The sequence below is a fragment of the Sorghum bicolor genome, chromosome 2 (genome assembly GCF_000003195.3).
Source record: "Sorghum bicolor cultivar BTx623 chromosome 2, Sorghum_bicolor_NCBIv3, whole genome shotgun sequence".
Lineage (NCBI taxonomy): Eukaryota > Viridiplantae > Streptophyta > Magnoliopsida > Poales > Poaceae > Sorghum > Sorghum bicolor.
Genome location: NC_012871.2, coordinates 59,996,417 through 60,021,650, shown reverse-complemented (window position 1 = coordinate 60,021,650; position 25,234 = coordinate 59,996,417). Strand labels below are relative to the sequence as shown.

The 25,234-nt window shown below is 40.0% G+C and overlaps 2 protein-coding genes and 1 pseudogene across 5 annotated transcripts; 2 read left to right on the top strand and 1 right to left on the bottom strand.

The window, feature by feature from the left end:
• Window positions 1,142-7,404, top strand: LOC8056004 (glutamate receptor 2.8). Its single transcript, XM_021453542.1, has 5 exons — window positions 1,142-1,400; window positions 2,481-3,850; window positions 4,265-4,568; window positions 5,675-6,081; window positions 6,435-7,404. The coding sequence occupies exons 1-5, from the start codon at window positions 1,142-1,144 to the stop codon at window positions 6,966-6,968; spliced, it is 2,874 nt and encodes a 957-aa protein (XP_021309217.1). The 3' UTR covers window positions 6,969-7,404.
• Window positions 10,240-13,731, bottom strand: LOC8060284 (tRNA (adenine(37)-N6)-methyltransferase). Of its 4 annotated transcripts, none has more exons than XM_021452348.1 (9): window positions 13,582-13,731; window positions 13,369-13,490; window positions 13,123-13,247; window positions 12,726-12,921; window positions 12,515-12,643; window positions 11,911-11,970; window positions 11,732-11,806; window positions 10,959-11,039; window positions 10,240-10,808 (listed from the first exon to the last, which is right to left on the bottom strand). In XM_021452348.1, exons 1-9 carry the CDS (start codon window positions 13,646-13,648, stop codon window positions 10,467-10,469), a joined length of 1,197 nt encoding a protein of 398 aa, XP_021308023.1. In that variant the 5' UTR covers window positions 13,649-13,731; the 3' UTR covers window positions 10,240-10,466. The 4 variants fall into 4 exon arrangements, with proteins under 4 accessions (XP_021308023.1, XP_021308024.1, XP_002460244.1 ...); XM_021452349.1 differs by having other exon boundaries at window positions 10,240-10,805; XM_002460199.2 differs by having other exon boundaries at window positions 12,515-12,607.
• LOC8060283 lies at window positions 18,035-23,022 on the top strand (annotated as a pseudogene).

The following is a 25,234-nucleotide window of genomic DNA, read 5'->3' as shown; positions in this document are numbered from 1 at the left end:
TTCCATTAACCAAGTGACAAAGCCAAATCGCTGGTCACCGTAAACAGAATACAATCGGGAGTTCGATTGTTCTTTTGGCAGATAAGCTATGGCAGTGTTGGCTGATTTATTGTAAAGAAAAACTGCTAAATAACTGGCAGATTCGGCTGATAAGCTCAAAGAAACAGGCTAGCTTGGTTAGTACGACCAAGCACAGCCATCTTGTTTGGTACGATTACACTCCCTTGCGATATAATTGACGGAGGCAGAAACGAATGCATCATGAAGCAACTCCTTCAGTTCGAAGACAAGTCGCCCCCATGACTGAAAGCCCATGTCTGAATTCAGCAACGCGTTTGTCACTAGCATAGTAGCATGCCAACTGTCTCAAAAATGATACGACCAATCCCTCTTGCTTCTGCTGCTCACTCCTTGCAGATATGCTAGGATTTCAGCAGAGCATGGTCCATATTTTGACTCAAAATATAAACCTGCATCTGCATGCTTATTTCATTTCCTTTACCTTCTCACCAATCTTTGTCTCGGAATTGCCTTACCGCAACAAGAGAGAGTAATTGAATTAAGAATGGACAGATGATGCTGCAGGCGCCGGACTTCTTCTCCCAAGGTGAAATTGCAATACGTACATACTACTAAATATTACCAAGTGCTAGTTGAGGAAGACATAATCCCGCTGAGCCAATCAACATACGCCATTAATTTAACTTTGCTCAGTCAAGTCAACTGTCACACTTACCAACATAAAGAGCTAGTGTTGAGTAGAAGCAACTGACTTTGAGAAGGCAAATCGACAGTGAGACCCAGCCCAAATGTCAACTACTGCATGTGATCAACTACCAATAATTAGTTAATTCGTAAAAGCATATAAACAAATACACAGTCCAGAAACAACTTGCAACCAAAAAATAAAAGTTAATAGGTTGTCAATTAGAGGACGACAAAGCTTTCAGTATTTAGGTCTTCATCATTGTTTGTTGTATTATTCAAGTGATTGCTAAGCTCGAAGCAACACTGTATTCCAACAAACTAAACAGGCTCATTGCAGAAACACTTTGGAAAAGGGGCTACCGAAACACTATATATAACTAACAGGCATGAGAGTGCAATTCAAGTAGATTCCACAAACCTGACAGCTCCTGAAATGGAAATAGCTAACAGAATCATTCTGCTCCTCTTGTTATTACCTGGAATTGCTGTTGCACAAAATGCTTCTGGAGGAAGAACACAGGAGGTCCATGTGGGGGTCATCCTTGATTTGGGGTCCTTGGTCGGCAAAATAGCAATCACCAGCATTTCATTGGCTCTAGAGGACTTCTATGCTGCCCACCAAAACTATAGCACAAAGCTTGTTCTCCACATCAGGGATTCCAAGAGTGATGATGTCCAGGCTGCATCTCAAGGTAGATGTCTGAAACCATGCTGTGTCTCCATTGCATTTACTTGCTATTTTTGTGCTGCTGAATGATAGGTTGCACACACTATTGCTCAATTATACACAGATGTCTGAAACATAACTTGAGCATATTCATTCAGCACGGCTAAGTAGCAACAGAAGAGCAAACATGCAAAGGACAATGAGGCACTAACAGTGTTTGCATAACAATCAAAACTTGATGTAAAAGGAACAATACACATAAAGAAAAACAAAACATGGTGAATCTTGGCCATTACATTTGGAGAGAAGCAATCTTCATTAGGGACAATGTGCACTTCTCAACAAATAGATCAGGAAGCAATTTGCATCATATAAGAACAGAAAATGGCCATGTCATACCTAGTTGTTCCTGATAAGATGTGACAGGACAAATTTCCTACAGGCTCTTTACCATTGGGATAATGAGATTGCATCAGGACAAATTTCCTACAAGCTCTTCACCTGGCCGAGGAGAAAGGTTCTGTAATCCAGACTTTGGATCAGTCAATATGGAGCAAGAATTTTTTTTTTTTTAAAAAAATGGCAGGAGCTCTGCCTTTCAATTAAGAGGGAAAAGCGAGTTGAAAAAGTACAGCCAAGAACCAGGGTATAAACACGCCTGGGGGCAGGAGAAGGAAAAGCACCCTCTAAACACTAAAACCTCTCTAGGCAAAAGCTCTCCTTCTTTGCTCAATGTCTTCTTTGATCCTTGCTGCCACTTGCATCACTGATTCAGAGTTGCTGTTGAAAATGCACCTGTTTCTCTCTTTCCATAGGTTCATAAACTACCCTATCTTTGAAACGGTAAAAACAGTGGCAACTGATGAGTAAACCTTAATTACTTATTTGTATCTTCTGAAGTTTGCTTGAAGTGACCTTTTTTTCTGCAAACATACTATTCCGACACTGCAAGTGCATCAGTAACTTTCAACATGTTACAGTTCAGGAACTTCTGTCTTATGATTTTGTTTCACTTGTGCCATCCTTGCAACAAGAATTATCTTCAACTGAAAGTATTTGAGGGGGTCTTTTGTGCAGATACTATATTTTCATTTATAAATATGATCTTCTACAAAGTACGTCTTTGTATGCTGTTCTGCAGCTCTTGACCTGTTGGAGAATTACAATGTAGAAACTATCATTGGTCCTGAGAAATCTTCACAAGCTATATTTATCTCGGAACTTGGAACTAAAAGTCATGTTCCAGTCATCTCCTTCACTGCAACAAGCCCAACTCTATCCACTAGCAGTCTTCCATATTTTGTCAGAGCAACACTAAATGACTCAGCACAAGTGAGCTGCATTGCCTCAATAATTAAGGCCTATGGATGGAGAAAGGTCATCTCAATCTATGAAGACTCTGAATACGGTAGAGGTATCATATCTTACCTTGTCGATGTCCTCCAAGAAGTTAATGTGCAGGTTCCCTACCGCAGTGTGATTCCTCCATCAGCAACTAGTGAACAAATTACCAAAGAATTATATAAGCTGATGACAATGCAAACAAGGGTCTACATTGTGCACATGTCCTCGATGTTGGCCTCCACCCTCTTCTTAAAAGCTAAAGAAATAGGAATGATGGAAAAAGGGCATGTATGGATCATAACTGGTGGAGTAACCAATCTCATAGATTCTTTGCATCCTTCTGTCGTGGAATCAATGAATGGTGCCTTGGGTGTCCACTTTTATGTTCCCAAATCAACAGAACTGGATAACTTCACTACAAGGTGGAATATGAGGTACCGAATTGACAACCCGACTGACCCACCCTCAAAATTAAGCATCTTTGGACTGTGGAGCTATGATACAATCTGGGCAGTAGCACAAGCTGCAGAAAAGGTTGGACTTGCCAATGCCACATTTCGGAAACCAATATCCAAACAAAAAACAACAGACTTGGAAACCTTGGAAACATCTAGTAATGGTCCAGAACTCTTGAAGGAAATCATGCAGAGTAAATTTATAGGTTTGAGTGGCAGGTTTGACCTTTCAGACAGGCAGCTGGTTGTTTCAGCATTTCAAATAATAAATATATTTGGAAGAGGGTGGAGAGAAATAGGATATTGGAGTGCACAAAATGGACTTTCAAGAAAATTAAATCAATCACAACCAACAACATATTCAACCTCAATGCCAGATCTGAACCCTGTGATCTGGCCAGGAGAAACCACAGACATACCTAAAGGCTTTGAGGTTCCTGCAAGTGGGAAGAAGCTTCAAGTTGGTGTACGCCCAAGTGGATATCAACAATTTATAAAGGTTGAGAAGGATCAAATCACAGGTGCAACTAAAGCAACTGGCCTTTCAGTTGATGTGTTTGAAGAGGCAGTAAAGATACTTCCATATGCAGTTCCTTTTGAGTATATATTATTTGGCTCTCCGGAGGATACAAGTAGCAGAAGCTATGATGATTTTGTCTACCAAGTTCATCTTAAGGTACAAATAAGTTTATGACCTGTATATTTCCTACTTTACTTTCTTTAGTAAGTAGTAATTGGAGCCTCAAAGCACCAGCCAAACTTGCATATGGTTTACGACAAACCAATGTAGGTAACTCTAAATTCCTAATATCCTTCAGCATAGTACAGTACGAACACTTATCATAACAGAGAATATTAACATGATATGTAGTTCTCCAGGCTTAAATTACATTAGTTGCATAACATCAGTTGCATGATAGTAAACTGTACAAGTGTAGAACCTAATGGAAAAGCCTGATTTCATAGAACATGTGCCGCAAATATCTACTGAGCGGTAATCACGATTATCCATTCATATTATTATTTTACAATTGTCAGTTAAAAGCCATTATACTAAGGTTAACATTTATTATTTTTTCATTCCATACAGATATACGATATAGTGATTGGAGATATAACAATAAGATATAACAGAACTTTCTACGCTGACTTTACTGTGCCATACACGGAATCAGGGATAGCAATGGTGGTTCCTGTCAGGGACAGCATAAACAAGAACACATGGATTTTCTTGAAGCCACTAACACCTGGCATGTGGCTTGGGAGCATTGCATTCTTTATCTACACTGGTGTAGTGGTGTTCTCATTGGAGTTTCTAGGCAACAATCAGAATGTTCGTCGGCCAATTCCCAGACAGCTCGGGATTCTAATCTTTTTCTCCCTATTCGAAGAGAGTTGAGTACACTCATCACATTGGTTTTACCGTCCAAAACGCATAAAATACAGCATTTAGTATAGAGCTCAGAAATCTACATGGGAATAAGAATTTATATATTGCAATCATATAAGAGAAAGGCTATATGAAAGCAGATCTCTTGTATGTTGTTAAACATGACACAATGCTAATCAGTCTCTTCTAACTCTATATGAAAGCAGATCTCTTGTATGTTGTTAAACATGACACGATGCTAATCAGTCTCTTCTAACTGCAATATTACTACTAAGTTTTTCACAATGATGCTAAAAAAGAATACTTTAGCTAAAATCATCAGTGCAATACCCACATGACTCGCAAACATTATTCTCTACTCACCTTGTTATACTGCAGTAGCAAGATCACCGCATATTTTCAGCTTATCTTGTTCCACCTTGCTATGTTTTAAATATGGATCTAACTGTAGTAAAATGAAATTTCACAACATAGAACTCTCTCTAAGCTATTAGTGAGACCTGGATCCAGGGGTAAGGAAGCATGTAGCTAGGTGACTTACTATGAAGTTAGAGACTCAGGGTACACATTATCCTTAGTAATTAACCTAGCCATATAAGTAATAATATAGCTATTATTTTTCTTAACCTTTAGTAAAGAAAATATATGTTCCAATTTCTAATTTGCTAAATGGCCCTGCAGTACATACTGTAAGTTTATAAGTCATCATGTCACAGCAAAGTATAATTAGAAACTAACAGCAGACAGCACTTTTTTTGCTACAATTACCAAATAATTGACATATATTATCTGATTTATCATAAAGGCAATAAATTCAACATTATTCATATTGATGAGCATACAAAATGGCTCCCACAAAAAGAAATAGGATGGCTAATAAATGCAGTAACTTTGTCCTTTCTGTAGTAAAATAAAATCCAGTAAGCCAAAATAAAAAAGGGTAGAGGATGCAAAATTGTTATCCTACACTGTACCAAGTAATATTTATGCAAGTGAACATTTCTGTAACTAAAAAAGTTAACAAAAAAATTTCTGTGATGTGTAAATTACAACTATCAAGTTGGATTTGAGATGTCTAAAACATTAACTCAGTTATCATAGTTTTTGCAGAAGAGATTGTGGAACGCTTTTTATCTCGGATAGTGCTGATTGTGTGGCTGTGTTTTCTTCTGGTAGTTACATCAAGTTACACTGCAAACTTGTCATCAATGTTGACTGTACAACAGCTTCATCCTACTGTGAATGATATCCAAGAACTCCTAAAAAGTGGAGAAAATGTAGGATACCATCGTGGTTCATATGTCAAGGGACTTTTGGAAGAACTTGGTTTTGAAAGATCCAAGATCAAGCCCTATGATACACCAGACGATTTTCACAATGCACTTTCAACAGGAAGCAGTAATGGTGGTATTGCAGCTCTCGTGCATGAAGTTCCTTACATTAAACTGTTCCTTGCAAACCACTGCAAAGGTTACACTATGGTCGGACCAATTTATAAGGCTGCAGGTTTTGGATATGTAAGTTGAATTGCATCTAATCTGGTTCTTCTGCACTACTTACATTCCTAGAGATAAAATGAATGAGTTCATCAGTTTGTTTGTTAGTATGAGAAAAAAGGAATCTCAGATAGCATTCACGTGAAAGACAGCATCCTATAGTTATTTTCGCCTTATATGGCCAATTCAATAGTCGTGCCTTGTAGAAATGTCGAGAGTCTGGGCGTCAGAAAATTTGAAGTATTTATTAACCACCATGACATATAAGAAAATTTGAAGTACTAATTAACCATCATTGCATATGAGACAAAAAAATGAATCACTATTGCCATTGTTACTTATGAATCATCAAATCGGCTATGCTGTTTGTCCAGGCACTTGCAAAGGGAAATCCCCTACTCAGCGACATCTCAAAGGCAATCCTAAATGTAACAGGGGGAGATACCATACTTCAAATCGAGAAAAAATGGATAGGGTATCAAAATGACTGCCAAAATGTGGGTCCCATCACAGGTTCAAGCAGCCTCACCTTTGACAACTTCAGGGAACTGTTCATCCTAACTGGAGCTGCTTCAACTTCTTCTCTTTTGATAGCATTGGTAATTTATGCCTACAAAAAGCAGCACAGATCAACAGAAGTCATAGAAGTTGATAGAACGCAGGTAGAAGAAAACAGAGCAAATGAAGATAAGAATGAGCCTCAAGAAGGAAACCAAGGAGTGGCACCTGAGGACCATGTCCAGTTTAGACGAGACAGGGAAGAAAACGACCAGCTGCATGAGCAAACTGGTTCAGAAAGGGTGGGTGACAGAAATCCTCACACAAGCACAGATGCGTGCAATGGTTCAGTTGCCTCTCACAGGGGCGAACCAATCACTGTTCTCCAAGCAGAATCCATCAGAAGTTGAGCTTTTTTGTTCCCCCTATTAGCTTATAGTGATCTCAGTCCCACAAGTCAATGAGCTCACCAAAGCCTACAAATCGAGAGGCTCTTGTTACCCTTAAACTTGCAAGTGAATAAACCTGCATTATGCAGGAGTATATTTTGACACTTGAACCACCTGATAGCAATTTGAAAAATGCCAATGCAGAAACTTAATTACGGAATCCTCCGTTGAGGCATTCCATCGAGCATCTGCGCTGCATCAACTACAGACGAGTGCATCATGCTCTAAGCGCACCAATCCATGGACACCATGGGTAGGGTAGTTGCCGCTTCAGTCGTACACGAAGTGCCGGATCGTGAGCACCCTGGACCAGGATACGGCTGCCAGCGCCACGGGCGTTTCAGGCTGATTAGCAGGGGGCGCATGCGCGTCCACCAGTAGTGCGAGGTCTACCTCCGCTTACTCTCCGCTCCGCATTCTGCTTGGTTATGACTTATGACTGCCCACTGCCTTTAGGTTCCGGCTGTTGCTGCGGCGCGCTGATTGTAGAGTCGGGTCCGGGGCGATTGAGAGGAAGACGATGGATGATGAGAATGAGACGAACAAGAACAGCACAAGCCAACGCATGTTCCTGGGCTCCTGTCCATTTGGCCCATCTCCACGTTACCACCAGGGCCTGAGGCCGTGTTTAGTTCCAAAAAATTTTACAAAATAGGAATAGTACCACTTTCGTTTGTATTTGACAAATATTATCCAATCATGTACTAACTAGACTCAAAAGATTCGTCTCATCAATTTCGACCAAACTGTGCAATTAGTTTTTATTTTCGTATATATTTAATACTTCATGCATGCGTCTAAAGATTTGATGTGACGGGGAATCTGAAAAATTTTGTAAAATTTTTTGGAACTAAACAAGGCCTAAAGCAAAAAATGTAACATGGGACATGCATGGCCTTGTTTAGTTCCAAAAAAAATTTAAATTTTTTTAAAAATTTCTCGTCACATCAAATTTTGTGGCATATCTATAAAGCATTAAATATAGATAAAAAATTTAACTAATTATACGGTTTAATTATAATTTGCGAGATTAATCTTTTGATCCTAATTAATCTATGATTAGATAATATTTATTAAATACAAACGAAAATACTACAATATTCGTTTTGTAAAAAAAAATAGAAGTAAACAAGACTCAGGGCAAAATAGACGCACTCCGCGCGCAGCATTCGTCCCTGCAACAGGCTCACAGCTACGGCACCGCGCCCATGGCTCAGGCTCCTGCAAGCATGATGGGCTGACGGACGATCGACGAGTAACTTCGGATCGGTAATGCATGTCAATTGTCACCTCGACATATATGTTAGAGTAGATTAATGTTGAATTCAATTTAACCTTTACTTAAGTTCACGTGAATTGAGATAAATATGAGTACATTCAAAGCTCTATGTCTAAAAAAAATTCTCAAAACTTAGTAGTAGAAGTTAACTATAGATACATTTTCATCCTGGGTCAGACACGTTACACCTCACTCCGTGATAGGATAGACATAGTAAATAGGTCTTATTTAGATCCACCTAACTAAAAATTATTAGCTAGCTGAAATTTCAAGGCTAAACTTTAAATAGCTAAAAGTTCTCTGGCTAAACTTTAGCTGGGGTGTTTGAATCCTCCAGCTAATTTTCTAAGTTTATCTGGGTTGAAACATAGATCCCTAACAAAAAAAATTTAGCCGGCTAAAGTTTAGTTAGTGGATCCAAACATGCCCACCATAATCAGCTAGAAAACATCGATGTATATGTTATGGACCTACGGTGCATCACTTAACAAATTTAGTGACCTAAAAATGCATTTTTAAGGTTCATAAATGTAAGGTCTTGTTTAGATGCGAAAAGATTTTGGATTTCGCTATTGTAGCACTTTCGTTTGTTTGTGGCAAATATTATCTAATTATGAACTAGAATCAAAAGATTCGTCTCGTGATTTACAGGTAAACTGTGCAATTAGTTTTTATTTTCGTCTATATTTAATATTTCATGCATCTGCCGAAAGATTCGATGTGACGAGAAATCTTGAAAACATTTTGGTTTTCGGAGTGAACTAAACAAGGCCTTAGGTTTGTCGCTGGTGCATTCGGCTCTAAATTAAACTTTACTTAGAGCATCTCCAACCATTATGCAAATGGACTTGGCATTTACCAAAATGCATAAAACTCCAAAAGAAACCCCTCCAATCGTTATGCATTTGGACTTTGCATTTTACATAGCTATGCATTTGGAGGGGGAAACTTGGCATATATGCCAAAGGAGTCCGGCTATGCAAATAGAGATCATGGGATTCTCGGTTCCACCTCGCGGGTTTTTTCTTCCCTTCGCGCGGTTTCCCTTCGCGCCGCCACCACTTCGCGCGATAGGAGAAGCATCGCGCGTCCTCCTTCGCCAGCTTCGCACGCGCGTTTGGACGAAGCAGCGCACAATAGGACGACGCAGCGCGCGATAGGACGACTCTACTGATGGCGGCGACCTGCCTTGACGACGAACTGATGGCGGCGACCGGAAACTGATGGGGAACAGGACCTGATGGAGATCGGTACTGGAGCCAAGGGGCGAACCTGTACGACGACGAACTGATGGCCAACATACGACGAACTGGTACGGTGAACGGGAACTAACGGAACGGGAGATCGGTACTGCGAACGGGAACGACGAACTACGCAGCTCACGATCGGTACTGCGCGGCTGTTTGGCGCGAGAATTGGTGAACGGGAGACGATGGCGGGCTGTTTGGCGCGGGATCGATTGTCCGCACGGGAAGGAGTGCCGCGAAACAAAATTTCCGAGAAAAAAAAGATGATAGACTTGGCATTTTGCATAACGGTTGGAGATCATCCGATTTTAGCCTTGCCATTTTCATTTGGAGGTTTACAATTTACCTAAAATGCATAACTTCAAATGCATAATGGTTGGAGATGCTCTTAAGCCAGCGACATTGCGGACGGCCACGCAGTCCCCGCACGCAGATGGCAAGCAACCATGGCACCCAACATATGGCGTGCCCGTTGTCGTGAAATGGAGGGCGGCACCCGGCGTTCTTCACCGGCTACTGCCGCCGGCCTGCTGAAGCCTGAAGCCCGCTCTCACGGCATCGGCTCCGCTCTCCTCACTTGCACAGCTCCGCTCCTCGTCGTCGGCCGTCCCGGTATTGGACAAGCGATCCTGCTTACTTTGCCAAGGCTTGGCCGCTTGGCACGGGTTCCCGGTCTTCCAGAGTGGCTGACAAAAGGCTCCTGCGCTCGAGTGGCACATCGGGGAAATCAGAGCAAGTTTGTTTACAACTCCTGTGCAAAACAGGGGGGGAAACATTCTACGTTCCAAATCCAATTCAGATACAACAAACTGAAAAATTCAGATACACCGCCACATTCAAACTCATCGGCATCACTACTGATGACATCCTACACCACACTGCACTCCTGCAAACGAAAACAAAACGCAGCGAGCTCGAGTGGCCATGGCCATGCTACAAAACGCTGCTGCCAAGTTTATCCCTCCACGCCAAATAACCATGCCGTTTCTGGACGACATCCGGAAGAAGGGCGGCGTCCTCGACGACAATGTTGGAGCCCTGATCGATTCTGTACGATACATCGATGCCTTCAAGATGTAGGTGGTAAACCACACCGCAGTGACCTGCGTCGCTATGGTCATCATCAGTGCCTTCGCCACAGTGGCCGTTGGCATCAGCTTCCATGCTCACTTGATGGGGACGGGTCCGCTGTGAGATCGATCTGATGTCCCAGGAAAGGACCTGCTTGATCAGATCCTGAAACTCGTCTGCTGAAGCATAGAGTGACTGCTTCTGCTGAAACAAATAAACAGATTTTGAAATGTACACCCAAATTCTTATTTACAGTTGGCCTAGTGTGATCCCTTCTCATATGAAAAAAAAACTAACTGCAGTTTAATCGCTATTCAGCATATACGATTTCTTTTTAACAGCAATGCCACTTACTACATGCATCCAGCAGGTGGGAAGCGCAGAAATGAAGTGTTCGGAAAAATGGACAGACTCCACAGCTAATGCACCATCAACCTGCTTCAACAAAATTCTCAAACATTACTAGGTGATGAACAATGAAGGTACTCGATTGTAGCATTGGCATAAAATACAGCAATATGAGATCTTGCATGCGAGCTGTGAATCAACAGTTCCTGAATGGAACATAAACATTTCTTTCAATATCCAAATCTTACTCTCAAGTATCATTCAAAACCCCCATATTACAGAAGAAAAGATTTACCAAAAGTCTGAACTATCTAAAAATTTAAACTAAAGCATGAGCTACACATCTTTTCAGTAAGACAAGGTCAGTGCACTTGTATGAAGATGTATAGAGGTAATAACTAATTAGCATGTACAGGGGAGGAGGCTCATGGAAGAGAAACTGAGCCCCCCCCCCCCCCTCCCCTCCTTCCTCTGTGACAGCATAAATTTAGGTAGTGTATAATCCTAGTTTTGGTAGCCTATAAAACATAGATAGCTTTTGCAGTTAGGTAATACAACATTAGTTCTTGCAACCAGCCCCTCCTTGCTTTTGATACACCCTCCGCCGCTGAGCATGTATATGCAGACACCATCAAGCATCAAATGCTGTCCAGCGTTCACTACTGTGCAGAATGATGATTGATCCAGAAAAATGAACACACTTATTTCGAACTGATGAGAGAGAAATGAATTCTCAAGTCTGGAGAAATGCATGAACTGAGATGCAATATTGTACATACCTCTAACCAATTGGGAACAGCTGCACCTTTAACACTGTCAGAATATGGCAGGTATGGTTTAATATCAAGCACAGGCTGTTTATAGGTGATCAATGTATTAGGAAGAGTTCACAGCTGACAAGCTTAATTATATCAATCCTTTGCATAATGCTGGACCATATAAACGCTTAAATTGGTACCGTGCCATCAACCAAATCTACTCCAGAAAGCAAAAGAGCGTGCCCATCCACTGCCTCCACCTGTAAAACATTGAAATGAAGGGGAGAAAACGTCAAACCGCTATAGCATGCTTAACAAGATAAATCAAAGCAGGCAACAGCTCAAAGTGAATAAGAAATGTTCACATCCTAGCATACACAGTAGCCCTAGCATGCTTAACAAGGTCAATCAAACTAGGCAATAGCCCAAAGCAAATAAGAAATGTTCACACCCTAGAATTAATCAGAATCAATATATTAGTTGGATTTCTTATAATTTAAGTGACACAGTAGGATGTTTTGGTCAAAAAAACTTTCTGAAGAGAATCCCTGTGGTGAAATCTGTGTGAAAAAACATCCTTCAGACTTAGAGAGCAAGCAGCATTATAGATAGCAATCATCACTATGATTATTGTCTACCTAGAAGTTTACAATTCCTCAATCCTAATATTGATTTCCTCAATGTGTTCCAGAAAACAATAATTGAAGACAAACACTGAACATTTCAGGTGACACTTCAACCATTGCACTGCAGAGATCACAGAGGACAATAAGAGGAAGGCTAGTTGAGTTGTACAATTAGTACCTTTGCTACGCTGAGTCCGATTGGATTAGGCCGATGTGGTGATCTAGTTGCCAAAACCCCCATCTTGCCCCCTTTCAATCTCGGTACCCTTACCTTCCATGAGATATCAGAAGATTCCATTAGTTCAACCTAATATCCACTACAACATTCAGAAGAATATTCATTCATATCAGAAAAAGGAGCCACCAAAGGGCTAAGAACAAAACGATACCTTAGCTTTTAGCTTAGACCTAGCAGGATCTTTCCACAGTTTATCAAGATCAGTGTTAAGGTGAAAAACATAAAGAATCCAGCAATGTGAGTAACTAGCTAGTCCCTCCAGGGCTGCTGCGGGGACTCGGGCTGGATCAAGCGCCACAGTTGCCCTGGCCAGCGTAACTACCAAAGGCTGCCTTGGTGTACCATTCCTGTGATTGTAGGGTCAATAAGGCAATATACGTTTAGGTCCATAGGCCATAGTTCGGATTAATGATAATTTGCCCCTCTTTAAGAGTGGACCTTAGCTCTGAATATCTCCAAGCATTCACTCCAGTAACTATTCAACACAAATTGACTGATGAATACTACAAAGCGTGAGAAATGGGAACAAAATCGATGGCAAGCAGCACCTGGTGGAGAAGCAGGACTGGACAGTGCCAATCGGTGCCAGCGGGTAAGATGCTGGGGCGGTGGCCTTGGCCGGCCTCGCCTCGTCGGAGCGAGGCTCCTGCTGACTCAGAGCCCTTCTCAGCGACTGCAAGCAAGGAAACGAAATAGAGATTCGGCAGCACGAGCCTGATGATATGGCCCAACTCGAAGAGAAGTGCACGTTGGAACACGAGAAAACTTGCAGCGCCGGACGGCGGCGACCTCACCTGCTGGGCCCGCACTCTGCCACGGCGCTCGGCAGCGACCTTCTCTGCAGCGGCTACCAGTGAGGCCTCCACCTCGCGGACCCGCGCGGCCAGACGAGCGCATTTGCGCCTGTAGAACAAGCCTGTGAGATGGCCACATCGGTGAGGCAGGAGAGGTTGATGTTGGGAACTTGGAGCTAGAAACGATGAGGTGAGGTAAGAGCAAGAGATTACATGAGAGGACGATGGCTGCGGCGGCGGCAGCTATGGCGGCGCCGGCGAGGCTTCGCGGCGGCGCCATGGTGGAGGGCGTCGAGTCGACGGCACCGAGGCCGTGGCTAAGACATGGGCTTCGGTGAAACTGGGCTGCGCTTCGGGTTGAAGAACATGGGCCGACTAACTAAGGGCCGTGGCTAAGACATAGGCTTTGGAACGATTGTAATATAAAATGTCAAAATTCTCAGGATTAAATTTAGTTTCATCCAAATCTCGCACAAAAAAGTTTAGTTCTATCTAAAATACCGAATTGATTATCTTTATTATAGTCTCTTGAGGGTTTTTTGGGTTTTTTTTGACCTTTTGAGGTCAAAATCCAAAATGGAGAATAATAACTATTTTGCTAAAAATTTTGTATGATGTTTAGTTTTATTATGAAAAATGATGGATCAAAACCAAGAACTTTTGGGATGAAAGGGGAAATAAACACTCCTAAGGGCATGCGTTAATTCCACATGGAATGGAAAATACAAAATGTCAACTACTTTGAAATGATAAAATGTAAAATACCAAAATTTTCACGGTTCTGTTTAGTTCTATCTAAAATGTAGAATTTGTTGTCCTCATTATGGCCTCTTGAGGCTCTTTTGGGATTTTTTTTGGCTCTTGATGCTAAAATCCAAAATGGAGAATTGTCATCTTTTTGCTAAAACTTTTATATGATGTTTAATTCCATTATGCAAAATAATAAATCAAAATCTAGAATTTTTTTGATGAAAGTAGAACTAAACACCCTTAAGAGAGATTTCATACTTTTTTTTCAAATTTTCTTTGGACATACTCCGTACTGGCCTACGGGGAACTCTGCTGATCTTGTTTGCCTCACCTGGCCATCTTCGTTCAGCAAAGCATAGATAACCTTGCTCATGCGGCGAGCTGATTTAGCTCTCTTGGCAAGGAAAATATTATGAATTTTCTAAGATTAAACCAGATTTTAGAATTATAATTGCATTATTTTTCATATATAAATATTTGATAGTTTTTTTAAAAAATTATGGTATTTTATGTATTTTTAAAATATATATTTTTAGTTTGATTTACCTCTCGTGGCTAATATGTAGCTAGATTGGCATGGCACCACATCAGCAAAAACTATCATCAAAACTGTCTAGGGTGCAAAAACAAGTGGTTTAAGGGAGTGGGGCAGGATAAAGAGACATTTTATAAATGAGGCAGGAAATCAAACGACCTCAAAAATTGAGGGGGTCAAAAAGACTTTTTCTTAATTATATGGGACTCTATTCACATGCCTTATTATATTTGGGACTTAATTCACGAGTCTAGAATTTAGTACCAAACTTGTGAATTCATTTGGTTGAGGGTTCCTATCTGTTTTCTCCTCTCTTTTTTCTTTACTAGCGATTTTGTATGTGTTTCAATATAATTTACATATTTGACTATCTGTTCTAATACATTTTAGAATCAACAGGATCATAGTTGGATATGCGCTATTCTAACTCATATAAACATGGGTAAGTTAAGGTCACGGATAGAACAATAAACTAATTAGAACTCTAATATTTAATTCATCATTTACTATTCTTAGTAAAAATGGAATTTTATGCTCTGGAGAATGGACGCGTATACGAACAGGCAAAGAGTGCGATGAGCAAAATTTAGAGGAAGAAATTTTTGTTGTTTATCCCTTGTTAAACTTTAGTTAGCTAAAAATATTTTATTTATTCTTAGATGACTAGTAGGACTAATCTATGTTAGCTCCTTTTTAGTTAATATGTTTGGAAGTTTAGCTACTAAAGTCACTAAAGTTTAGCTAGCTAAAATTTAGCAAGAACTAAACAGAATATAAATATAGATTTAACAACATCATTCTTTCAGTGGTAGGTGACATGTTTGTCGATAACAAGACACCTGTGATAACTTTGTCAATCTCAAGATTTGCCTGTCCAACTCAGTTCCTCAGAGGTGCTCATAAACATAGAGTGTGCGTAAGTACGTTCATAGGAGTGAGTGTGTGCTCGTATTATGAGTGTCTATATCTGTAACTAGGTCTCGCAAAAAAACATACGGCATCCAAATATGGCATTAGGATATGGCCATATGGGAGTAGAAAAATGAACTAGTTTTCCTTTAGTGGGAGTTTGTTTCAAACAAAGGCTTAACTGCTTAAAGCCAATTTTAATGGAGTTTCATAACGTTGTTTACAAGACTATCATGTCATAGCAAATAAAATAAAACTCGGATGAAACACACACTCTCAATAGAGAGTTTCATTTTATAGCTTCATAGGCATTTAATTTTATGACACATAGGGAGTTGGTCGTGCCATAAGGGTTATATCTCTCTTCTTAAATACAATGTCATGTTATCATAAATGCCTATGTGACAACCTATTTATGTAAATGAAACTTCCATTGAGACTGATTTAAGACAAAATAATATTGTGGTCATTCCCAGTCGTAGTATCCACCGACATCCATCAAAAGCTACAAGAGAAGTTCATTGCACTTGCACCAATAACAAATACACCCTCCGTCTCAAAATAACTGTCGTTTTACGTTTTCATATCACAAGTTTGACTAGATTTATAGAAAATACGTGTAATATTTATATCTCCAAATAAATTTGTTAAAAAACTAGGTTTAAAGATCTTTCTGATGATACTAATTATGTACTATAAGTATTAATATTTTTAATAGATATTTAGTCAAAGTTGTTTCTTGGTAAGTAAGAACGACGGTTATTTTGGGACGAAGGGAGTAAGTTGTAGGAAAATGCTTCAACTTAGAGGCATCCTATTTCAACGCGACGTGGCACACAGTTCAATGAGGCGAAAAGGAAATAAAATGACATCCGACTGTAACCTCCCAGGCAATGAGGCCTTCGAAAAGTAGCAGCAGTAACTAAGAAACCACCAGGAATCCTGAAAGAAAAGGGAAGGGCAGAAAACACCAACTGGGTGAGCAGACAGCCGCTGCTTTCGACGGGAACAGAGAGAGACAGGTTTTAATAGAAGTCGCGTAGTCAAAGAAAGACCTGACAAAGTGCAGTTCAAATTTACACGAGACATGGCAACATCATCTGGTCCCTCTTCCGTAGAAACCAGAGACATTAACAGGGTGTTTGGTTTGAGGAATCAGACCATTCTAGAATATTTGATTTGAAAAGCCTATTTCAAATAAGGTAATACATCATAATGACTCTTACGCAAATTTGGCAGAATGGCTCCGTTCCTCAAACTAGTACTAATTATAAGCTTGTGAGAAATAAGGTAATGATGTATCAACTCATTCCATTTCGCAAACCAAATAAGAAAGTGAGACATGAGAAGATAGACTAACCTATTCCTCAAACCAAACACTTTGTAAGGAAACTCATACATCTCCACAAATAATGCACCAGCTCAGAAAGGTTTTTCCTGCAAACCTCATATATAGCCACAGCAGTTAGGATCACAATGATCATGGTCTTGGCATTCAGCACTGCAGTGCAGAATGCTCATGAACCGTCACGGCCCAAGGTTGGCTGCTGTTCGGTAAGGGACTGAGGGATGCTCGTCATTGTGAGACAACCAAAAAGTATCCAGACCGTAGCTGAAAAATGAAATACAGCATCCCCTCGAAGCACACAGATACAGAAATTCAGCATATCCTTTATTTCGAAAGCTCCATCCACGTAAATATCTTTACTCATGCGGTCATCACATTAGTTCAATGATACTGACTTTCTCTGACAGTTACCACCTCTAAGAAAACATTCAAGTACAGCATTCCCTCGAAGCAAACAGACACAGAAATTCAGTGTATCCTTTATTTTGAAAGCTCTCTCCAGGTAGATCACATACTCATACGGTCATCACATTAGTCTAATGATACTTTCTCTGACAGCTACCACCTCCAAGGAGAAAATTCACTCTCCCAGTTCCAATCCTAGTACTATAATATCACCAACGAAATGTCAAATTCATGAGGACTTGCAGCCATGGAACATTGTGGTGAGACCATGCTTCAACTTGCTGGAACGTAGGTTCCGCAACAAGGGGAGGAAGATCGGTCATCAGCTTACTACTCCAACATACTAAAATGTCAGTGAGGGGGAACCAACAAATAAGGCACCATCAGACTGTACAACCTCATAGGCAGTGATAGTGAGCCTTTGAAAAGTAAGAAGAGAGCCAAGCCAGAATTGATGAGCATGGTGGAAAAAGATAGGGAAGAAAACCTCAGCTGGGAAAGCATCCGCAAAAGTTCTCGGACAGGACCCACAAAGAAGAGATAGATTTTGATCAAGTCGAAGTCAAGCAATCTTACGGAAACTTGAGAGCGAAATTCAGTTCAACTGACATTAAAAGCAGGGAGCTTCCTTATTTATTTGTATTAGTTTTAATTAGACCAGACAAATTCCATCTATAAATAGTGCACCAGATTTATTTACAAACAGCATGCCACAAGAGATGGCAGCAGCAGTTAGGATCACAATGCTCCTGTTCTTAGCATTCAGCTATGATGTTGTGCTGGGGGTTACAGAAAATAAAGTAGAAAAATTCCATGTGGGAGTGGTACTTGATTTGGGGACACCAGTGGGGAAGGTAGCACGCACAAGCATTTCAATTGCTGTGGAAGATTTCTATGCTGTCCATCCGAACTACACCACTCGGCTTGTCCTCCATGTCAGGGATTCCATGACTGATGATGTGCAGGCTGCAGCTGCAGGTAAATTACATGCTTGGCTATGGACTGACGTTCTATTGTTTTTGCATTTAGTATTTCAGAAGTTTGATCTTTTGGACACAAAGTAAATCTGGAATAGTCCATAAAGATGCCATGTTCCATTTGTGTTGTTGCACTAATTAAACAGATATCCTTATATGAAAATGAGAAGGCAGAAGGGTCTTTCAACCTATAACCAAATAATTAACCAATTTGATGACTACTTATGTTGTAATATGGGGATAAATACTAGACAATTATATATGAACTTTCAACAATACCACTGCTGAATTTTAGCATTTACCTAAGGGATCTACCTGTAGTGGTTTTGATGCAGAAAACAAGAAGCATCGATGCATTAGATGAGCATATGTTTTTTTTCTGAAATAGCACAGTTTTATGACACTGGCAACCATGTGTTGAAAAATCACTTATGCAATGGCACATAAATTTTGAAATACTGTATAGGCTGATTTCCCCACAGTTCCTTCATTGATGGTAATGCATGTTCAAATTGAAATGAATTTAATGGTAGCTTCATATGTTCATATGACACCAAAACATGTTTTGAGATATGAGATTTGGGAGATAATCGAGAAATAAAGGAAGAAGGGGGGCAGGGGGCGTAAGTGTTGAACTAAATGCTTGAAAAGATCTGACCAACAGAACCACCCAATTCATTGCTATTACATCTGAACAGTACAGTGAATGAATTCTAGTAAGCAATCCATCTCTCACAAAACCTACGTTGAAATAGTAGAGCTATTCCATGTTATCCCATTCTGCGTACAGAGTTTGTGAATAGAAGACATTTGCTTTGCACTAAAAAGCTACAGCCTATCTCTACATCCAATTTTACAGTCATTGACTTGCTGGAGAACTACAATGTCCAAGCTATCATTGGACCACAGAATTCTTCTCAAGCTGTGTTTGTATCAGCTCTTGGAAATAAGTGTCAAGTCCCAGTTATATCGTTCACAGCAAGAAGCACATATTTATCTTCACATTACCTTCCGTATTTTGTTCGAGCAACAGTGAATGACTCTGTACAAGTGAGTAGCATCACCTCCATAATCAAAACTTATGGATGGAGAGAGGTGGTGCCTATCTACATGGACAACGATGACGGTAAAGGTATTATTGCAGACCTTGTCGATGTCCTCGAAGGAAAAGATGTCCATGTTCCCTACCGGAGTGTGCTAGATGAATCAGCAACAGGTGAACAAATTGTCCAAGAACTCTACAAGTTGATGACAATGCAAACAAGGGTCTTTGTGGTGCACATGTCCCCATCTTTGGGCTCCCTATTCTTCACAAAAGCAAAGGAAATTGGGATGATGAGCGAGGGGTTTGTATGGATTATAACAGATCGACTAGCAAATCTCATTGATTTACTAAATCCTTCAGTCGTGGAAGCAATGAATGGTGCCTTGGGGGTCGAGTCCTATGTTCCTAAATCAAAAGAACTTGATAGCTTCACCATGAGATGGTATATGAGGTCACGAAATGATCATCCAAATGACCCAACATTGAAATTAAACATCTTTGGACTATGGAGCTATGATACGATCTGGGGGTTAGCTCAAGCAGCAGAAAAGGCCAAGGTTACTAAAGCAAAAATTCTGAGACAAGCAAAATTTCTGAGACCACCTGCACTGAAAAACTCTACAAGTTTGGGAGCCTTGAAAAAATCAAGAAATGGTCCAGCAATCCTAAAGGCAATCTTGCAAAATAAATTTGAAGGTTTAAGTGGTGACTTTGACCTTTCAGATGGGCAGCTGCAAGTTTCCAAGTTTCAAATAATAAATGTAGTTGGAAAAGCACAGAGAGTGATTGGGTTTTGGACTGCACAAAATGGACTGTCACAGCAATTAGACCAGAGGTCAAACATAAAATACCGGAACACCACACATGATCTGAAAATTGTGATTTGGCCAGGCGAATCTACTAAGATCCCAAGGGGCTGGGAGATTCCAACAAATGGGAAGAAGCTTCAAGTTGGTGTAGTCACAGGAAATAAATATCAAAAATACATAGATGTTGTTGAAAATTCCATCACAGGTGTGATTAAAGCAAGTGGCATTGCAATTGATGTTTTTGAGGAGGCAGTAAAGAGACTACCTTATGCACTCCCTTATGAATATGTAGTATTTAACATCACGAAGAATTCAAGTTCAAGCTACGATGATTTTGTCAATCAAGTTTATCTTAAGGTAAGAAATATATTGGTTTTATTTTCAAGTTGAAACTATAATTGCACACATTATGCTTTTCAAGATCTAGTATTTCCAATATCATGCTGTTATTTCAAATAAATTTACATTTAAGATAAGAAATATATTGGGTTTTTTTTTTCAAGTTGAAACTATAACTGCACACATTATGCTTTTCAACATCTGATATTTCCAATACCATGCTGTTATTTCAAATAAATATAAATTTCTGACAGTTATACCATAATAGAAGACAAGCTATAAGCCCTTTGTCATTCTTATTGTAGATGAAATGAAAACAACGGATGCCGACCTTCAAAAAAACAACGGATGCCATGTACTGGCATAACACACAATTCCATTTTTCCGTATTTTGTCATGTATTAATCATGACTGTCATAAATATGTTTCTATATTGCTGAGGTAAATTATTTTGTTTTACTATTAATCCATAAATGCTCAACCTTGCACATTAAACATCAGAATTTAGTTTTCACAAAATAGTCCTACCAATCTGATTACATAGAGGTCATAACTTTTCTTGTTTAATTTGTTCCTCTTTACAGCTCTTAGTTAAACTTTTTTTTGCACCCTGACAGAAATATGATATAGCAGTTGGAGACATAACAATTAGGTACAACAGAAGTTTGTATGTCGACTTCACTCAGCCATACACAATCAGGGATAGCAATGGTTGTTCCTGTCAGGGAAAGCATAAGCAAGAATACATGGATTTTCCTGAAGCCACTCACACCTGGCATGTGGATTGGGACCATAATACTCTTTATCTACACAGGCATTGTGATATGGTTTTTAGAGCTTCTAGGCAACAACAAGAACATTCATGGTCCAGTTCCCCGACAGCTAGCTACGATGATATATTTTTCCCTGTTTGAAGAGAGTGAGTGCCTTAGTGTAACTCTTTTTCTAGTAAATTTTTGGATAGATATAGCATAATGATCAAGTTGATACACCTTTTTCATACCTAGTTAATGCCATGCACAAGCTTTCACAACTCAGAAAAATAATGTGTAATGTTATATGGTTTCCACCAAATGCACAGAGTCCATAAGACATGTCTGATGTCTTACAGCACAGATGTGATCAAACAGGGACAAATATTGTGCAGTTGTGCTGAGAACTATCAAGCCAATACAAAATTTTACAGATGCAAGAAGGAATATATTGGCATTATATCACCGTATGCATGTAAAGATTAGCAAATCTGGACATTATGAACTATGTACTTTTTAACTTTGATTTATACTATCTGAAAAGTATGTTAACTCTCTGCAGAAGAGAAGGTGAAACGCCTTATCTCTCGGATCGTGTTGGTCATATGGCTGTTTTTCCTTCTGGTACTCAAGTCAAGCTACACTGCAAGCTTGACATCCATGCTAACTGTTCAACAGCTCTACCCAACTGTAACAAATGTCGAAGAACTTCTCAAAGCTGGAGAATGTGTTGGGTATCCTCATGGTTCCTACATCAAGGATCTTTTGGAAGAAATAGGCTTTGAGGTATCAAAGATCAAGCCCTATGAAAGCCCTGAAGAGTTTCATGATGAGCTTTCCAGAGGATGCAAGAATGGTGGTGTTGCTGCCCTTGTGGATGAAATCCCATACCTCAAATTATTCCTTGCGGAGCATTGCAAGGGATACACCATGGTTGGACCAATATATAAGAATGCAGGTTTTGGATATGTAAGTTTAGCTATGTTTATTAAAATTACTTTGGCATAACCAAGTTCAGATTCATCTTTATTCTAGTTTCCACAATGATGCATAATAGTCTTAGTTGGGTCATGTTTTTTACACGGGCACCTTCTTCCACAGGCACTTCAGAAGGGATCGCCAATAATAGGTGACATCTCACAAGCAATCCTCAACATAACAGGGGGAGACACTATAACTCGGATTGAGAAGAAATGGATAGGAGATCAAAACAACTGCCAAAATGTGGGCACCATCTCTGGTTCAGGTACACTCACCTTTGACAGTTTCGCAGGACCGACTATTGCCACTGGAGTTGCCTCAACCACCTCTCTTGTGGTCGCCTTAACAATTTATTTCTGCAAAAGCAAACAAGTAGAACATGAAAATGGTGATTCAGATAATATCTTGCCACAAGGAGAAATTAAAGATGGTGGTGATTCAGATGACATCTTGCCTCAAGGAGAAATTAAAGATGGTGGACATGCAGAAGGCCAGAGACAAGAAGCCGGAGCAATAGAGATGCATGAACAAACAAACAAGCTTATGTACAGTGGGTCACTTGTCATTTACAGATGTGAAAGGATCTCTAGCCCTCGAGCAGTGCGAGTATCAAGTTCGGCTCAATTTTAGCTCAGTTGAATTTGTAATTTAAGCTTGTTAATTAGAGCCGAATTGTTTTTCGCCAAGATCTAGCATGTTATCCATACAATTTTGCTAAAGTGATTCTTACTCGATTTTTAAGCGTGAAACATTTCAGGTGACACTCCAAGACCGATTGGATTAGGCAGATCAGCAGATGTGTGATCTAGTTGGCACGGCACAACACCCGTCTTACCTGCTTTCGGTCTTGGTACTCTCACCCTCCGTTACAATCCCCAAAATCAGCCGAGCCCCCAACAGTGGCTGGCGATCTCTGCCTGGACATCAGGCTGCAGGCAGCGCGAAGCACTAGCAGCGCGAGATACCTGGCCGACATCCAATATTTGCCATGACCATGGCCAGCCAGCACGGCAGCCACGACCATGGCGGCATGGCAGCAAGGCATCAGTTTATTAAAAAAAAATAAGCTGGACAAGGCAACACACAGGCCAGGAAGCTATGATGTTTTTTTTTCTGTAATGGAGACTACCATAACAGTTTAATGACTGAAGGATAAAAGGGTCATTTTAGGAACAAATACATGTATTTAGATAAAAAAAGAAATGAAAAAGACACAAAATGTCATTACAGCTTATTATCAACGTTTAGAGTCCTATTTCAGATAAACAAACGTTAAGAATCCTATTTCGAAGAAGCCGCACGATTAGAGTCCTATAATAGCTATTTTCTCCAAAGCCACAGCAACATTCAGAGGAACGTTTTTGTCTCCTGAGAGAAAAAAAATAAACCTTTGCCTGCGAGCACCTCAGGCGGAAAGGATCCCACGAAAGCAATAATGTCTACTCAGAATCAGGCAGATTGAAGAATAGAGTGACGAATGTTGGCAAAATAAAACAGAGTAAGGGGTCCCGTGGGTTGGCTAGTTACCTTATTGCTCGCTCAAAGCCAGAGCCAGAGCCAGTGCTAGCAGGATGCAAAATCCAGCATCCTGAAACGAGGGAACCGCAGGTAGGAAGCGCCTACCTGGTGGCAAGAAACTTGTTAGGCTGCGAAGCTCAGTAGGGCTACCCCGTCCCCGCGGACGCAGAGGTGGGACTGTGGGAGTGCAGCGGAACGCCGGGACCGGGACCGGCCGCCGGCGGCGGAGTTGCCGCGGAAGTTGTTGTGCCTCTCGTAGGCCCACGTTATGGATCCAAAGCTGCCAGTAGCTAAACTCCTTCTGGGCCACGAGTGGGCCAAAAATCGATGCGCTCCAAGGACAACTTCTTAGCGGGCTTTGCTTGGTTCAACAAATTTTGGTTTGGATATTATAGCACTTTTGTTTTTATTTGATAATTATTTGTTTAATTATAGACAATTGGAACTGGGCTTAAAATTTTTATCTCGTGATTTACAGTTAAACTATATAATTAGTTTTGGTTTTTGACTACATTTAATGCTCCATGCATGTGTCGCAAGATTCGATGTGGCAGGAAATCTTGAAAAGTTTTTGGTTTTTGGAATTAACTAAATAAGGCCTAAAGCAAAATCAAAAGAAATTTTTTTTATTTGATATATAAAATGTACGTATAGGTTTTGAAAGGTCAGCACCACATATTCAATAGGGTTCCGCTGGAGAGTGGAGACGTTTCCTTGGTGGTTCATGCATGGAGTGCATCGCTAGCGAGAATCAGTTCCACCGGGTTCATCATGTAGCGTTGGTTGTCTCGGGAATTCTAAAGTTTCGATGCGTCAACGTGTCCTTCCGGAACGCCAATTTGATCCTTCGTCAACACTCGCCCATTTACAAAACTTTTCAAGATTTTCTATCACATCAAATCTTTAGACGTATGCATGAAGCATTAAATCTATATCTATATCTATACCTAATACTAAAGAGGTAAAATTTCAGCCAAAATTTTGGTCTGGATTTTCGTCTGACTATTTATATTGGCTCAACTGTTAACGTATTCAATCGAGAATCTTAGATCGAGACAAAAAGAAGTACAATACCAAATCAAGACCATCCTGATTTAGATCAAGACCAAGTCCTTGTTTAGATAAAAAAAATTTGGATTTTAACACTGTAGCACTTTCGTTTTTATTTGACAAACATTATCCAGTCATGGAGTAACTAGGTTTAAAAGATTCGTCTCGCGATTTACAGACAAACTGTACAATTAATTTTTATTTTCATCTATATTTAGGCCTTGTTTAGATCCAAAAACTTTTTGAATTTTGACACTGTAGCACTTTCATTTTTATTTGATAAACATTGTCTAATCATAGAGTAACTAGACTTAAAAGATTCGTATCGTGATTTACAGGTAAACTGTGCAATTAGTTATCTTTTTTTATCTATATTTAATGTTTCATGCAAGTGTCGTAAAATTTGATGTGATGAGGAATCTTGTAAAGTTTTAGGTTTTTTTGCATC